The 18,347-nt window shown below is 40.5% G+C and overlaps 1 protein-coding gene across 11 annotated transcripts in view; it reads right to left on the bottom strand.

Annotated features, from left to right (window-relative positions):
- sorcs2 (sortilin-related VPS10 domain containing receptor 2) overlaps positions 1-18,347 on the bottom strand; it is a 347,047-nt gene that overhangs the window by 193,028 nt on the left and 135,672 nt on the right. For all 11 annotated transcript variants that reach the window (XM_067580336.1, XM_067580332.1, XM_067580339.1 and 8 more), the window contains one exon: positions 5,833-5,932. In XM_067580336.1, coding sequence (XP_067436437.1) covers positions 5,833-5,932 — 100 coding nt within the window. The remainder of the gene's footprint in view (positions 1-5,832; positions 5,933-18,347) is intronic.

The following is an 18,347-nucleotide window of genomic DNA, read 5'->3' on the forward strand; positions in this document are numbered from 1 at the left end:
CACAGGGATGTCATCTGAACATAACGTGACCACATCTGAATATCTCGCCTCTCCCTTTGAAACTCTTATGAACTGCCAATCACTGAAGTGCTGACAGTAAATCTGCAGTATCATTCAGTCTATTACTCTTTTTCCCCATTGTTCTTTTTTTGAAACCTTTTTACTCATGTCTGTGTTTACTCATCTCACTGTCTTCTTCTTCTCACTTTGTTCTTTTGGGCTTTGTTCTTTTCTGCCTTTCTTCTTTTCCATCTCAGTAGGCGACTAAAGACATTTTCAAAACTATATGGTTTTGCCACAGTCCAAGGAGTTGTTGCTTTGTAGCACTTATGCATCAGTTCGGTTACATTTCAGACAGTAAATGTATTTGGTTTATAAAATAACTAAAGCTGTATCAGAATGGGTCTTGCTCTAGATTTGTGTTTAAACCAGAATTCAAAGTGGATAAAATGTTTCTTGGTATGTTTTTGAAACCAATGGGGTCTGATTCAGAGTTTTCAACAAAACTAACAAATGACTCCGAACCAACAACTGTAGGTTCGAACACGCCCAAAGAAACCAGCACTCACACTTCACAAAAAAGGAACAAACCCATGTAAAAGGTGAAAGGTCTTTGTAAGTCTCGTCTTGGACCATTTCTCTATGAAGTATTGTTCTTCTTTTTGCTCAGTGATGGACTTAATGAAGCTGTTCAAACCTCAACCTCTGGGACTGTGAGAGTGTATGAGAAAATTTCAATAAAGCAGGCTTCATTAGTCATTCTTCATCCTATTCCTATTCTAAAACCCCCTTGCTGATCTTGTAACTTAACTATTTTCCCAAAACTTCAAAGGTCGATAAAGATTTGAAGCATTTTCATAAGGGCACTGAAACAGCCAGTCTGCCTTAAGCCAGTTCGTTAAGTCCTTATCTCTACTCCTGACCCTCTGCTCTATGTATAAAGAAATGTTTTAACTCTCCAACCCTCGAGACAGATTCTATCACCTGTGCTAGATTTATCTCTCTGCCTACGGCAATATTTTTTGGTGCTGTCAGTACTGTGCTCACTAATTAAGTGAATATTGTGATATTTCAATTTTTTACTTTACAATACCCCTCAACCTTTGTTGATTTCTAGTTTTTTCCATGCTCTGTGTCCTTCCAGACTTTTCATGTCTCAATAAAGGAAAAAAGTGCTGAGTTACAATAAACAATCCTGTTGCTCATTGTCATATGGGGAAATCGTCATATACTGTATATAAAAAAAAACACCTTATATTTCATCAGAATGTTTTCCTCAGTTCTTGCGTCAGGGACTAATCCCAGAGGAGATGACATGCTGCCTAGTGACCGAGGACATAATTGAGGGCACCAGCTCAGAGGGTGGTTTGCCTTTGATGCCCTCGGAGCTTGACGGCACTCCTCCAGGTGATGCCCTGCTGCTTGGAGAATTACTGAGGTGGTGATGTTATGGCGGTGTTGTAAGTCACAGATAAGTGGTGTTGCAGTAAAGCCATGTTCAGTAATTGCAAAAAAGAATTTCAGAGTGCATGTATCTAAAAGTGTGCTCTTTTATCATGAGGCATGTCATCTCAACGGGGAGAAGACTTGGATAAGCTGTTAATGGACTGCAAAACATCTACAACTTCAGAATACACTGGTGTCCACTGGGATGTTTTAATTTGTTTGATGATTCTACTCAAACATACGGTATTGTTCTACTTGTTTTATACGCATCCTTTATTAGATGCTTCCAGATACATTGCTACGAAGAGGCAAAAGTCAAGGTATTACTACAATAATGCCAAATTACACCAGAAAGCATCCATCTATTTCTATAAGAAAATATTGAGTAATTTTTTAAGATTAAGATTCGTGGTCACTGACTATGTGGTTGATTTTTCTCCAAGCTAGATTACTGCAGCATCATTCAAACGTACATCACTACAAATACCTCTAACAGATTGCCTCACCTACCAGTCATAATGCTGTGATGTTATGGTGCTGCTTCTGGCTGTCTTCAGTTCATTGGTAAGTAAGGTCAGATATATGACTAACCTTATGTACTTTAAACAAATCTATTCAGTACAGTACAAAACCAGGTCCATACAAACACTGTTTCTAAGGTTAATAGCTCAGCAACCACCTGGATGCATACACAGTTATTGCATCATGATAATGTTGCCTTTCAATGTCTTTCAGTAAGCTTTTAACCAGGTAATAGCATACTGTATATCACTGCTGATGATGGTATTTTCTGTCACCATTGAGAGGAGCTCAAGTTTCCCTCTTTGGTGCCCTGAACACCACTACTGTGAGACTGTTCTCACAGTAGTGGTGCAAATAAAGTGGTCTCAGCACACCTGTGAACAGACAGGTGCGTAGGAGATAAAGCAGAGGTTTTCAGAGTGGGAGGCAGGCCTCCTCAGGAGGGCTCTAAACAGTTTCAGGGGAGGCTCAGTGAATGGAAGTGAAAAAATATTACATTAGTTATTACATTAGTTACTAAAAGGAGATGATATAGAATAGCCTAAATGTGCGTGAATTGGTTAAAGAGATAGTTCAGAGATACAGTAATTTTGGGGCATTTTATTGTTTTTCCCATTTTCCCATAGTCAGACACAAGTAAATGCCTTCAGATATCAGGCTATCTTGGCTCAACTGTTAAGTGTCTATGGGATCAAATAACATAATCATGATCTCATAGGCATCCAGGAATTGAGCGAAACTAATCAAGTAAACTGGGGGGAGGGGGGGGGCTCACCTCAGCTTTGTCTGACAGGAGGCCCACAGTCTCAGACTATGAAAAGCCCTGAGATAAAGTAGGTTCAGGTTCTGAACAAAATAAATCATCTCCTGCACACTGTCAGCACCTACGCTCAATTCACTCAACAGCTACGTTTCAGTCAGGAGCCATTCATCAGGTGTTCCTGACATTAATAAATTAACCATAAGTGCTGGCAGTTTGCAGGATCTGGTTTTGAAATTCTCAAGTGCATGGACCATATTTTGTCATTTAATTTGGAGGATTTGTCGGGACTTGTTGTGGTTGACTAACTATCAGGACAACATCTGAGCAATTTTCTCAGAGGTGACCTTCTGCCTCTATCTCCATGATGGTTGTTGATGACCCGACGGATAAACACCATTAGAAAACAAGCTTTTAGATCTATAATCACTTCGGGCATATACTCGAACCTTCAGCTAAATCACACACTGAGCACTCGACCACAAGAAAATGGACTTGTGCACAAACACTTGCCCAGCTGACAGCCCTCAGGAGACAACTGTTCAAGAAAATTGCTGAGGGAGAGTGCACTGAGCCTCGGGTCTCAAAGTTTATTTACGACTCTATTGGTGTTGAAGTGTGTCAAGGGTCCTTGGGAGCTCTCTACTGCAAAGGTCTTCAGCTGATCTCTAATGGAACTCTCAATGAAACATCAGAGAGAGAGAGGGTGACATTGTCTCTGTCTGAAGACTCACCTCTCTATCTAATTGCCTCAAGTCCTATTGATTACTCGAGGCCCCTTGCACCTTTTCTGTGTGATCCTTTCACACTGTGTGTAATCCCCTCGCAGAGCTTACAGACCCACTCGTCTGCTGTTTTCTGATGTGATTAGCAGTATTGATCACAGAGTATGTGTGTGTTTGTACGTGTGAGCGGGGCACCTTACCAACGTGATCGCTCATAGTTGGACACAGAAAAGAATACATAAATACTTGGCTGCATACTGATATTTAGTTAGAGGGATCAGAGTGTGTGATGATCCAGTCCACATAAACCTACACACACACACATTGCCCACATCCACTGCCTTTCACACACAGCGGATGCACCCATAACACACACACACCACAACAAACGCAGGCACCTACACACACACACCGATCCCAGCAAGCAGCACTGAACCCGAGCTTCCATCGCTCCCCTCCTGCCAGGCCTGGAGGTGTGTTTAAGCAGCAGCTTGATCCCAAGCTCATATTACCAGACATCTAACTGTCACAACACACACTTTAACTGCCAGTCATTCTTTCCTCTTCTCCCTCTCTCTATCTGCCTCTCTTTTTTGTCCCTAAGGGAAATTAAGATGACCATTCCCAGGCAATTAAATGCTCTCATGCTGTCTGGCCCTCTACTATTCTGTGTGTGTGAGTGAAGAAGATGAGATGGCAGATCCCACCCAGACATTTGGAGAGGATACTGGAGCAGAAAGTGAGAAAAGTGACTCCATCTAATCTCCCTCTATCTCTTCATCGATTGGAAGAACCCTGGACCCCAACGATAACGCCTGCCAATTAGACAGGCCGCCACAGTTGGCAGTCCAGACGTATCTCAGCTTAAGTCACCTACTGTACCTCTTGGCTCTCACTCCAGTTTATCTGCTGCCTGCTTTTTGAAATTCACCGGAGTTCAGAAGCTGCCTGTGGACTGAATTACTGTAACGTGAGTAGGAGTGGTGCGTATGGCCAGAGGGTGTTGGATACAGAATACCAAAAAGGTGCAAAAATATCAAGGGACTGGGAAAAGTGAGAAATAAAATCACAGAAAGGAATCCTTTTGAGCATTTTCAAATAAGATTATCTACTAATTAAAGCCTCGGGATGCAGAATCTTTATGTGATTATAACATCTTTCAAATTATGGTATTGGCTAGAATATACAAGGGTATATTTTCCTAGATTTTACGTTTGAAAAAAGTGTAGGTTGTCTTATATTCGGAGGCAGGACATTCATGTGTTTACAAGATCTGATATTGTTTTGGAATGGAGGGAGTACCGGTGTAATACCAGCCCCTATAGAGAGTGTTGCATTATGGGTAGTTTGTACTCTTAATGTTGGGGTATACAGTGTGCCTTTTAGAGTCAGCTAGCCCTGAGAGGAATTTGTTTGCCCAGTTTAAGCTTCAAAAGGCTTCTAAGGTGTTTTAAAAATTCATAGCAAGTAAAATGAGGAGCAAGCATCTTCTAGTGTCTTTGTGCTAAATGCCAGAAAAATCATTTGACCAGTTCCATTGTGGGACTTACTTGTAATGGCATTATTTCATTTTTAGGACAGGAAGACTCTCATCTCCTTGGATTGAGGCAAACTTTCATAACAACAGGACAAGTGTGAAAATGTGTTGTATCTTCAAAAATTCTTCTTCCAAAAACAGGTGTTGGAAAAGAGTGTGTGCGGGGGGAGGTCGTCTTATAATCAGGGTTGTCTAATTTTAAACATTTTTAGCTTATTTTATTTCCAAATTTAACCATTTTAACTGTATTTAAATGTCTTTATACTTGTTTTGTATGTTCTATCTTGATGCCTTTAATGCTCTATGTAAAGCACTTTGAATTGCCTTGTTGTTGAAATGTGCTATACAAATAAACTTGCCTTCCCTAAACTTAAAAATATCTCTACCATAATTTGCCTATCCGGCCTCTTCCTAACCATACTGCAGCTGTTATGCACAAATATTGTAGAAAGAAACCATTTTAAAAACTTCAGCACAGGATATTAAAACAATATTGTGTACCTTGTGATAGATCTGGGTTTTTTTTAGATAATGCAAGCTTGCTGATGGTAATTAATTTTTGCCTCCATACTGGAGTGTCCTACCTTATTTTAACTGGCAGTTTGTTTTTAGTTCCAGTGGATCATATTCTCAAATAACACATATTTAACTCAATGTCTTTTAATTCCTACACAGTCTGTCTGTGTAAACTCTGTCCTCCACCTCACACTTTCAAGAACACTCTACAGTAAAGCTTTTTAGTTTCCTCACAAATTGGTTTTAGAGAGGAAAATCCGCAGAGCATTTCAGCAAGCTTAATGGTAACACAATATTACAGCTCAATACCAGATACATCCTCCTACCTTTTTCTTGTTCGTCGGGCAGATGTAGAAGCTGGTCACCACAATGGTTGTCCCTGGCATCAGGTTAAGTTTGGTGTAGGTGGTACCATAGTCAGTAGACCTGAAAGCAGGCAGACAGAAAAAGTGGAAGTTAGTCAGGAAACTTTGAAAATAAGAATATTTTGTAGTCATTTTCCTTTCACAATGATGTCATGAATTGCACAAGCTTCAATAGAGAAAGACATTAGAGTAATAATTTGTAGAATAGGGCCTTATTCTAAAAACGCCTGCTGCACATGCACAATGCCGATAGTGCATTACATTTTACAACTTTTCTCGTTTCTATTTCCCCAAACTCTTCTTATCCTGCATATTGAAACAACAGCAGCTCCATGAAAAACCTTTGTGTTGACAGAAGGAGATTAAATCTGCAAAAAGCCCAGGAAAGGGTGACCTGCTTATTCTCTGAAACTGCCCTAAAGGCATTATATCAGCACTCTGTTCACCATATTGCCACTTTGTGGTCCGCGGTCTGAACCCGGTGACAAATCAGAAGTGGCTGAACAACCTGTCATTGCCACGACAATATAAAAACAGCCTAGGGCTGGCAATGAAGTGCTGGCCAATCACCAAATCTGCCAGCTTTAAGAACAGGTCTGTGTGTCTGAGATCAATAGCTAGCTGCTGGATTGTTTCTGCAGTCCAGCTCTGTCTCACCCACCAAGCAGAGTGAAGGTGATTGTTTGTGACAGGTTCTGAAAAATAGCAAAGGTTTCAGCTTGACAAGGCTGACGTGAGGTGACCGCTTATGGATAATTAATGTCTCAAATTCCTGTCAGGAATACATAGCAGAAAGACTAATCCAGGAAACATTCTGCTGAACCAAATAATGCAAGCAAGGGAGATTAAGGCAGCAAATACTGATTACCGTGGATTAAGAAACAGAATTAAACTGAGAAGTAAATAGAGGTTAAAGAATGCAGATGCAACACGTACTGTATTTGCCTTCACTATTTCTAGTGTTCAGCTTTTGACTGCTTTCTGGGGCTAATTTCAAAAGCAATCCAAAGCACACAGGAAAGGAGATGCTGCAGCATTTAGCTGAAGGTTGAGGGTTCAACAGGAGGGAGCCTGGAAGGAGAGGTCTTGATGAAAGAGAATGATGAGCTAGCACGTCGGCCTGGTTAAGGATGAGAGGATTTACTCCTTCACGCAGTGGGATATCAACCACCGACAGACACACACAATGAGACACATACACATCCGAAGCCCTGCCAAGCCATTCAGCAATCTGCTCTCCCAGAGTGCTCTGATACAGCTGGAGAAAATGGAGTGGCATAGCAGGGGTGAGCTATTTCTCTGCGGTGAGCTGGCAAGTGTTTTCATCTTCCTCTCCGGCCTGTGTGCGGTGTTTAACCCAGGATCACTTGGAGGACATGGACAGATCTAGAACTGATGGCTGTGTTAGCAACCAGAGCTCAGTGCTTATCTCAAAACCTCACTTGTGGATGGAGTAAAGACCTGTTTGGCCCGCTGTACAGAGGTCCTCTGGGAGGCTGGATCATCAGGGTGTCAGTGAAAAAACTACAGAGATCAGTGGCATTTATTCCTAATGAGTATTTTAAATGTAGTTTTACTGCTGATCATTTTCAAAACATATCATAAGTTTTTAGGTTAATACACTACCTCCTGTGCAGCCATTGGTTTCAGTTCATACCAGTAAATATATGAAAATCAACTTACAGAGACTTGAAATTGCTTGTGGGGAAACCCTAGCATCTGAAACATGGGAGATAAAACCAACTTTTTTAATGACAGATATTTCCAAATTAAAATTATTCTTTTGATGTCCATGTTTTCTTCCACTGCTTGTCTTCTTGGTTTAAGTGTGTGTGACATTAATACATTTTTTTCTTCTTGATAACTGAATCTTAAATCTGCATTTATTTATTTTTGGGCACTTGGTGGCAGAGGAACTCCACAACAAACTGAAAAGAAAATGCCAGACATTAGCTTTAAAGTTGTTACTACGGACATCTTAGCAGAAAACTGCCTAATGACACATCAATCAGACATGGAGCTAACACTTGGAGTCGTGTTTTTGGATACCCAATGAATGTAAGCCCAATATTCATTCTACTTTTAGCTCTGGTTTGGTCTCCACCAACTATTGAGGGAAGTTGCCGCTAGCTGCTAGATGTCCGCCTTTCTTCACCAGCTAGTTACAAATTTTGTCTCTGCTGCTGAATGCTAGGCAGGTAGAGTTCAGTCATCAGGGCTTTATATGCTGAAAACAACTGCCTGCTAATGAAAATCAGGTTGATAAGAGCTGAACTTGGGGCCATAAATCCAAAACAATGAGCTAAAAGAACCTAAAACAGTCAGTGGGGCTGAGGGGAACTACAGAGTCAGGTGATAACTCTATGTGGATTTGTCACTACAAATAACCCCTTTCACATTACTCATAGTCATTTGAACCATTGTTAATATCAAAAACATTGACTAGTGCAGCTTTAACTCTATCTGAAGTAAAAGCAGTGGCTGCCTGGGAGGCAGCAAAATAATATGAAAACTAACCCTAAAGACATGGTTGATGTTGAAAAGGTTTTACATTGCACACAAAATACAGAATGTGTTTCTACTGATAAAAGAATGATGGCCAATTATTGTAATAACTATAATAGACTGTTCCATTACTTAGTTAAAATATACTTAAGACTGTAGTTGTTGGATAATATAAATCATCAAATTATTTCCGGAGGAGAATTTACACATCTACTGTATTGCTGTACATGAAACTGCTTGGAACAAACCATCAGTAATCTCAACACAGAGCTCTCCAAAGCCTTCTCTCTATTATAGATACATATTCATAGTCCTTCATTAGTAGAGTGTAATGAGTGGCTAGGGTTTGGGTGGGCCTTCTGCCCAGAAACACATATCAACATCTGGACACTGACTATTCACACCTTGTGCCCTATCTTTCTGTCCTCATTACTTTCATTACCAAGAGTCTGTTACCAAGGAGACTGATTCTTTATATTCACCTTGTTGTGTTAAAGACCGATGGTGTCGGTCAAATGACAGAAACTATTAGAAACACATGGGTGGTTCCATGTGGCGATGTGAAAATTGTAAGTTTATGCTTGTTTTCTTCTTGATTTGTTTATCCTTGTGGGTAAAGACTTAACTCCTAACCCTTGTGGGCACAGAAGTGACCAAACTTGTGTACGTGGAAATGTAATGTGGAAATCAGTCGTCGTTAGAGAAAGGATTTTGTGGTTACTCACGTGAGAAACATAAAAAAAAAAGCAACTGACAAAGGTTTCAAAGCAGGAGGGAGGAGTCAGGGGGCAATAGAAAGATGCTCCACCACTAATAAGGCTAATTCACGGGATGGGGGGGTTGCTGTGGAAAGTCAGCAGCCCCAGCGCCTTATATGGCGAGAGTAATGATGTTGAGTTAATAGGAGAGCTCATTTTGTACTGTCTGCCATCCAGACCTTTGGATTAATAGACTTTTAGGGAGCTATTGTAGATTAATGAGGAATAATTACTTTGAGACAGAGTGGGGAGCAGATGAGAAGGGAGATGGCAGAGCATGGGGAGGAGGAGAGGCAATAAGGATTGGACAAAAAAGTGACTAAAATATAATATATTATCAACTCAGTGTTTCTCAATCAGCATAACTATATATTTGCAGGAAAGTAGGGCATTGGGGCAGAAAAACCCCTCCCATTGATATTACCCTTCTTTTTTACAGCATCACAGAAAGAATACCCTTACCTTCAACACATCATAATCAAGACATTGAGTTCACAAAGACTTAAACAAGTTGCCTCAGTATATAGAGGCTATAGAACTGAAATAATAATAGTGGAAGGTTATAAACCACCAGAATTCTGAAGTATGAGGGACGAGTCGAATAAGAGGAGACAGGAAAGAGGAGAGAAATGTGGACATTAAGTGTCTGTGAGAGTGGGTGTGACAGAGACAGACACTGCGGGTGAAATTGTATTTTCCTTGATGCGCTTGAGAAAACAGAGAAATGTGGAAGCACTTTAGGGCGGCGACAGGTGCTGATTCAGATTTAATGTCCTAATATGTCAAGGTTGCTCCCAGCGCCTGACATCTCGGAGGAGAAAAATCGAGAACGTCAAGCGAATGTGCGATGAGACAGAACAGCAAAATATAGAATGAGAATGGATATGAGGAGGCAGGTATCTGATGAATTTCTGATAAATCTACCCATACAAAGATCTTCAACCTGTTAGCTGGTGATGTGCTATGATTGAGAGGTGACGGACGAAATTGTATGCTTCAAGGAAGACTGATTTGAAGTCATGTCTCTTCTCACCACTCATGCATGTCAAGAAGTATGTGTTGTCAAGAGGTAAACTAATACTCAGAAATTGGTTCAAATGAACATAATAGTAGAGCAGAGAGCTGGGTTGGCATGTTAAAGACAGGTGAGAGGACAGATACAGTAGTTAGATGTGTCTTGACGTGCTGAAGGTCTGATTTCTGCAGGGAGTCGAGCGCTGAGGCAGACAGATTCTGTCAGTCTGAATCAAGCCCAGACGGTCATGTTTGATGAGGCTCATCGGTGATTGGCTGATATACAGATATCCCAGGATGCCCAACTAGCGATTGGGGTGGAAGTTGGGAAAGAAGCCAGCATCCCCCGACAAGACAGAAGATTGAGCCGTATCTGCCTGTGGAGAATGTGTCAGAGCTCTCAATCATCCGTGCAATGTGCTGCACTGCCACAGAGACACAAGGCGGAGGAAATCTGCAGTGCATTACAACGCCACCGCTCTGCTGACAAGAGTGATGAAGCATGAGGAAAATTTGCTTCCTTGCCAGGGTATCACTCACCAGGGTTATTAGTTGCATCCCAAAAGAAATTGTGCCAAATTTTGTCCGGAGTGGGTTAAAGCTCAGGTCATGACCGATCAAAACGATCTAAGCTTTCCCCATCTTTCTTTTTGAAAGAGCAGGGAATTAGCAGGAGATGGGAGCTTTTGATTTATCGTGGCAAAAGTAATTGCCGTGACTAGTGTTAAAAAATACTGCTGAGAGAGGGTCGCCATTAACGTTAAAGCTGATTTACAGTGGTTAAAAGCAAGGCATCATAAATACCACCTGATGGACTGTGCCTTCAACAAGTGTTATCACATTTTACGCTTTAATACAGCAAGCAGTGAGGAATACTGTTTTATGGCACAGCTCTGTGATGCTGAGACAATGAATCTATGATGTACGGTGCTAAAGAAAGAAAGAGGGATGCTCCCATCTGCTTCACACATGGACAGGTCATCTTTCTGGCTCACGTTGTCCTTTAAAAATGACCATTGTGCTTGACTGCAGCTGTTTTTTCACACTCTTCAGTGCAATCTATCTGTGTATTTCCCTTCTTTTTACAGCAGTGCAATGGTTATGGATGATAAAGCTCACGGAGTCTCAGGTGTACCCTGGACAAAGGCTTTATGGCCATCTGCTATGGCCTGATTGTGTCAAAGCCCAGCTTTATTGACTGCAGAATAGACTGTAGTATGCCTTCCAGAGATTTACCACATGTTGCCAACAAAAACTGGGTGCTGGAGAATTAGAACCAACTTTGTCCTTTTGATCAAAAATGCTAGTGAGGGAATCCACCCTGCTATTTATGATACCAGCATCATTGTTTCAAGACATTAATGGCCCTGTAGTGATGGGGTTGTCCCTGTAGTGGGCACAGGGAGTCAGATGAACAGATTTTAACACTCAGTCCTTTAGTGTGAATGCTCCTCAGTTGTGAATGCCTCCAAAAAGTGACAGCTATACAGAGTGAGGTGAGAACCTGTGTCGCAAGGGAAAGCAAAAATACGACTGGTGAACTTGGAATGACAGTGCTGGAGATGTCAACCGTACTGGTCACGTCTCATGAAAGGGCAAACAAGTCGAAGAGTCTACAGAGAGGTGTTGTGGTTGACAGACTCATGGCAGTCGATATACCAAAGAGGGAAAAGTGCTCACACATCTCACATTAGACAGATTTCATTTGATCATGAATGAACTCCATTCCCCTTACCTTGTACTGGGGTGGAGGCAGTAATCTCAAAGAAAAAACATCCATCCATTTTCCATTTTATCTGACTTGTGATGGCAGCAGGCTAAGCAAGGTGACCCAGACATACTTCACCCTTGCTGCATCCTCCAGCTTCTCCTGGGGGATTCCAAGACATTCCTAGGCCAGATGGGATTTCTAATCTCTAAAGCATTGGCTGGGATTTGCTCTGGGGTCTCCTTCCAGTTGGACATGTGCGAAAAAACCTGTAAAGTGAGGCTTTCCGAGGGCATCCGGATCAGATGTTTGAATGACTGAAACTGGCTCCTTTTGACGCATTGAAGCAGCAATTCTACTCCGAGCTCCTCCTCAGTGTCTGAGCTGCTCACCCTGTCTCTAACGCAGAGCCCAGCCCTGTGAAGGAAATTCATTTATGTCACTTATATTCGTGATCTCATTCTTTCGGTAATGATGCGACTAGGGATTAGTGAGTTTTTGGGGGAATTTGTACAACTGATGCTTTAACTCAGAATGGAAAAGCTCACTCCATCTGTTCACTAATGTGAACATCAGAGCCCACTGATTTCTCATCAGCATTCCCCTTTCCTTGTCCTCTCCCATCACTCACTTCCTCAACAAGCATACACTTTGGATTTTGAGTCCTGCTGCTGCTGCACTTGGCACTACTTTATCAAAGTGCCATTTGCGGTGCCAGAGGGCCTCTAAGGAACTGTCATTTGTAATTCGGCGGAGAGGACTTGGAAGATAATGCACTGTATTGTCCTGTACTGTAAGGAGTAGGAGTAGACACTTGTAGATGTGGTACAGATCAGAGCTGACGGTCACACACTCTGTTACATGAAGGGTCCATTCTGCAACAGATTTGCTTATGCTGCAAACTGTCATATTGTATGTGAGTAAATTAACTAATTTGCATTAGAAACACAATACCTGGTAGAAGAGGGTGGAAAGATATGGGCTACATTTCTTAGTCAATGATGCCTCAGCAGCAATTGGCAAATTGCATCTAGAAGTGCCTACTACACTGCAAGTAGTCGAGCAGGCATTTAGCCAGGATACAGTGATTCATGCTTGGTAAGGGCACTTCACAGTGGAGAATAGTCTCTTGAAGTGTACAAAACCACTGGAGCACAGTTATCAGGAACTCAGCACCACTGCCACTCGAGAAGCTGCTTATGGAAGTCCCCTGACAGTGCTTCTTGCATCTGGTTTTCCAGTTTGTACAGATAAAATGACATAATATTACGAATTCTACTCCACAGAAAGCTAAAAGTGTCAATCAATGGACTGAAATACTGTAGTATATCACCATCAGAAATCATTCCTAAGAGGTCATTGTCACTGATCTCTTCTTTCCAAGGCTTTATGACGAGTCTCTGGCTTCAGCCTGTTCATTTCATTACAATTTGTTTGGATCCTTCTGAATAAAAGAATGATAAAAAGACATATGGAGGTTGCCAAGGCCTCCAGGTTTCCTTCTATGTACTACCATCAGCCAACTTCTATCAACACAGGCTGTGCTAGCACTTGGTGAGAGACATTCAGTCACAGTTCTGGCCCTCCTAATGTCCTCAGTTTCCTGCTGTCATATATTTCAAGCTCAACACCCACAGAAGTAGTCATTTGTAGTGCAGCGCTGAAACTTTTTCCTGTTAATCTGTTTCCCATTAGAGATCAATGTCACAAAAGACAAGTTTCAGATGCTTATAGTTGATGATCTGCAAGCAGATTGCTTGCAGATCATCAACTTTTTCTTTAAAAAAGGTGCAGAAATGATTTTGCTAATAACACTCATAAAAAGGAAATATACTGTATGACTATATATAAAGCACTCTAATTACCAGGAGAAATAACCAGACTCCCAAGATCCCATCAACAAAACTTTATGGCTCTCCCAGTGGGCATAATTAACCAAAATAAAAACTGAAATCAGTACAGACTAAAGTCCTTGAAGAGAATTCAATACTCATGCACATGTCCAAGATCCTGAAAGAGAGAAATCTACATATTATAAAGATCACTATCAGGTTGTAGAGTTGTTTGCATTTCATTTCCTACACTGTTAGGCTTGGCCTACTTTTTGTAATCTCCATATTTGAACCATTCAAAGTGCTTTACCGGTGTGCCCAATACACTATAGCAAGTTACACGATATACCAGCAGCTAAACAACAGGCAGTGTGGATAGTAGAACCAATAAACACCAAACAGCTACACAAGTCCCCCAAGTAAACATACAAAGAGAGTTAGAAAGATAGTAAAGTTTTGTAGATAGCTGACATTAAAGGGTGAGTCAAAGCTTCTGCAATAGCTGCCTTTAGCTCTGATAAGCATCCCTCAACTCTGTGAGAAGCAAAGGACACCTGCAGACTACAAACTGATAAAAAATAAAAACTGTGATATCACCAAGCTACAAAGATTTATTTGACATTTATTTGAGACATTTCATTTGAGACACTGGTTTAAATGCACATAAGAGACATTGATAAGGATAATGAAGGAACACGGGGTTCCATGTAACTAAGTCCAAGCCCTGGACCTAATTCTGGAGCCTTTTCTCTAGTCTTTGTATCTATATACCTATGACCAGAGTGGAACGGAATGAAGAAAAATGTGTTTTTCTAATACTTTACAGAGCGTGAGCTGTAGAGTGCAGGGAAAATTATGAGTTGATAGCATTGGTATTCTCAATTTTTTAGGGTGTGTTAGGTTGACAATATTTTGGATTGGGTCTAATTATCTGTGGAACTATTATGACTGTCCTTGCAACCCTTTCAGATTGGGCCTCCTTTTTGAGATTTAATTTATGCACGTTGGATCTGGTCAGGTTTTCCTCTGGTTCTGTTTGGATCCAGGCCAGCATTTTGGACCTATGAAGTTCTCAAAACCTATGTTCATATGCAGCTGGTCAATCAGATTTCTCACTATATTTCTGAACTAAGGCTGTCATGTTTTCTGCATATTAGCGATGTGCTGTAATACTGTATGATGATGCAGCATTTTTGTCCTTACTGTGCACGTTTGTTTTACAAAGAAGTGGAACAGGACATTTTCAGACTTTTGAATTTTAGTTTCACTTTTAGTCTGACTGGATTTAATTATTGACTGCTACAAGTAATGTAATCTTTCCTTTCCTAATCCTCTGCACTCCCATCCTAGTACTTTTCTTTTACTTTTCACAATTGTAAAAGCCCTGTCAGAAATCCAGTTAAGTGGATAAATGGTCAAGAAATCAAGTTTCTCCTGCATAAATCTAGTCACGTGATCCTTAATCCCTTACCCTGATTAAGGGAAACAATTAACAAATCAGCTTACCCCTACAGAAATCTGACCATCAAGTGCATGTTAACACACTCGCTGAAATGTGAGCAATGCACAGAAGCGTTGATGGTAGCGCTAAGTCCACTTAGCAATTCCACTCATCTTTCTCCCTTCTTCCTTTTCTTCCTAACTCTCTCCCTCCTGACTGAGATTAAACACTTCTTACAGCCTTCTCCTCAGTCTTCCTGTTCTAATGTGCTTAAGCTCTGACTCAACCACTTCCACTGGCTGGGTTCTGCTCAATAGAGGCACCATAAACCACCCTCCACCCCTATTCATCCACTTCTTCTCTGTAACACCCACGCTGTGCCCCCCCGTGTGTACCCATGTCCCAGCTGAATAGCAGGAGGAGGGGCAGTAAATGGGGAAATTTATCTAGATGACATCCCCATCAGCACCCTTGGGGACATGCACCCTGAACGCTACACTCTCCAAGACTTCACATGAAACATTTGTGTGTTTGTGTGCATTTGAATCTGTGAGGTTTGACTTAGATCCTGTGTTTTTGTGTGAAGATAAAAAGGAGAAAATCGTCTGACTGAACTTGGCTGCAAATCCTTAAACAGACAACGTTGTTCACAGCCAGAGTGGCAGAGCCTCTGCTGTTTCAATCAATCCATTCTGCAAATGATCCCGTCACCCACTATCTACTTTGTTTGTTTCTCCAGAGGCGTAAAGGCACAACAGAGGAGGTACAAAGACAAAAGAATACTCTCCAGTTTAATTGCTTTTACTGTAAATCTTAAAGATGTTTCTCTCTTTCTTTCCTCAGGCTTTTGGAAAACACTCATCACTCTCACTTTAAAAAGCCAATTACTGATCTCATTTAGGTGATTAAAGAGAGACAAAATGCTCTTATATTAAAGGTATTACCCAGAAATGCAGCAATTAGATCACTGTAGAGAAAGATAAGGGTCTCACTTATTTGCTGTTTTTCACCTTAAAGGAGTAATCCAAGTTTTTTGGCACAATACTAACTAAAGGTTGGAATGTTATGTGTACTCACGTAGAGTTTTAATATTGGGTTCGTGCTTTGATTAAAAAAAAAAATCACCCTCAAGCTGCTACCACTCACATGTATATCTGTGCTAGGCACATTTTGTTTGATGAAATGTGACCCTTTTTTCTGATGGTTGCATTCATATTGCAGAAGACTTAAATTAAATTTCAAATTTTTAAATAAAAAGATGCATGCTGCCTCACATTGTTTTCTGCCTTATTTGTTAGTCAGGCAGTGACCCTTGATAAGCAGTACTCAAATTAGTATTGCACATCTGTTGGTCAAAATCGATCCAGTAAAGGCAGACATATGCTGGTTTTCAGTCTCTAGTGTGCATCAGTCTCCAAAAATACTTAATCCTACATCTCCCATAATGCAAACAAACGCATGTTTTTGTCCATGAAAACAAGATCTTATCTTTAACACCCCAGGTCCCCAGTTTGTAAGTCATGCTTACCATTAGATATTTGCAATCTTCAAGCCTAAATTGAGATGGCCGTGATGACATCACTATGACATCATAGTGGTTATCTTCTCAGACTTGACAAAGGCTGAGTAGCACTCCTCTTAACTAATAAATTGACATCACCAACAAACATCATTAGTATTTAGCTCGAAGCACTGCTGTGCGTAAGTAAAGCCCCAGAGACCCACTAGTGTGGCTGTTCAACCAAAAATGGAGATGGTTTGGTGTCTTGTCTTATTATGACTGACATGACTCATGGGCCAAACTGTCAAAAAGTAGGCATTGTCCTGTAAGGCTGAGGATGATAGCATGAAGCAGCACAGTACATCTCAGTTTGTGGTATAGAGATATAATTGGCTGAAATGGTTTGAATTACAATTGTAAGCACTGCATTGTGTTTCAGAAACACACCTTCTGGATACAATAAAAATGTGACTAATCTAAAATTGAGTACAGCATTGCAGGGTTGGCATCGGTGATCTGCACCGGGAATAAATTAGTTTTATGTCTTTTTCCAGTTTGTTTCTTCCATGTAATCCAAAAATCTAACCAGTTTATGCCAACAGCCAATCATTATATTTTTTATTGTACTGATGTTTTCTGCTGATGACTGTAGATTTGCCTGTTCCACCACTTTGCAAATGCTGGTTTCTGTTTGAAGGGATATGTGGAATATGCCTTGGGAACATTGCTTATTTGTGTTTGGTTGGGGGACCCATGAATATTATGTAGCGATCATGGGTTTTTATTTGATTTAAACCCTGAAGGACCTATGTGCTTTTGCTGCAGAGTTCAGTTAGTGCCACAAAACAGTGACTATTTAACAAATACAAGTGAATCTCTTCATGCAAATTGTGATTTAATACAAAGTTTGGAGACACAGTTTTAAACTACTCTGTACTTTATAAAATGATGACTCAACAGAGTTGTATTGATTTTCTTTTTTTTCCTTCATTGTAGCCTTAATGATTTGGCAGGTTAATCATCAAAAATGGACTGAGGGTTCTGCTGAAAAGGTAGTATTAGGATAAATATGTAGAAATGCATGTTTCAGTGTGATTGTCACAGATCTGCGTTGGACTGAATTGAATGAATTGTGTTTTTAGCCATGTTAGCTGCATTGCTCTAGGGATGACAATGGTGGTCATGATGAATTCTACTACCAACTAAGGTAATCCCCTGACTTTTCCTCTAGCGCCACCATTGTGTTGACATTTTTTTGTTTTTGGCAAAATGACTAAATGACCATTGGATGGATTGTCATGAAATTTGGTACACACATTCATGTCCCCTTAGAATGAATTTTTAACACTGTTGGTGATCCCTCAACTTTTATTGTACCATAATTAGGTCAAAGTTTTAATTTTTCTAATATATGCTGGAGGTATAGTGTATACACAGTAAATTTTTTGGCCCATCTACTGTGTATTGATATCACTTAAGTACTGCATTGTATTCAAGTGCTGAAACAATTAAATAATTGAAAACCAGGAAGATTAGTCGACAACAATTTTGATGATTGATTAATTATTGAAGTTCTTTATCAAGAAAAAAATGCAAAAAAATTACTGGGGCCTGCTTGTGAAATGTGAGGTTTTGGTGTTTTTTTTCTGTTTTATATCATTGTAAATTGTATGTGTTTGGGTTTTGGACTGTTGGTCGAACAAAACAAGTAATTTTA

Source organism: Thunnus thynnus, chromosome 22 (assembly GCF_963924715.1).
Source record: "Thunnus thynnus chromosome 22, fThuThy2.1, whole genome shotgun sequence".
Taxonomy (NCBI): domain Eukaryota; kingdom Metazoa; phylum Chordata; class Actinopteri; order Scombriformes; family Scombridae; genus Thunnus; species Thunnus thynnus.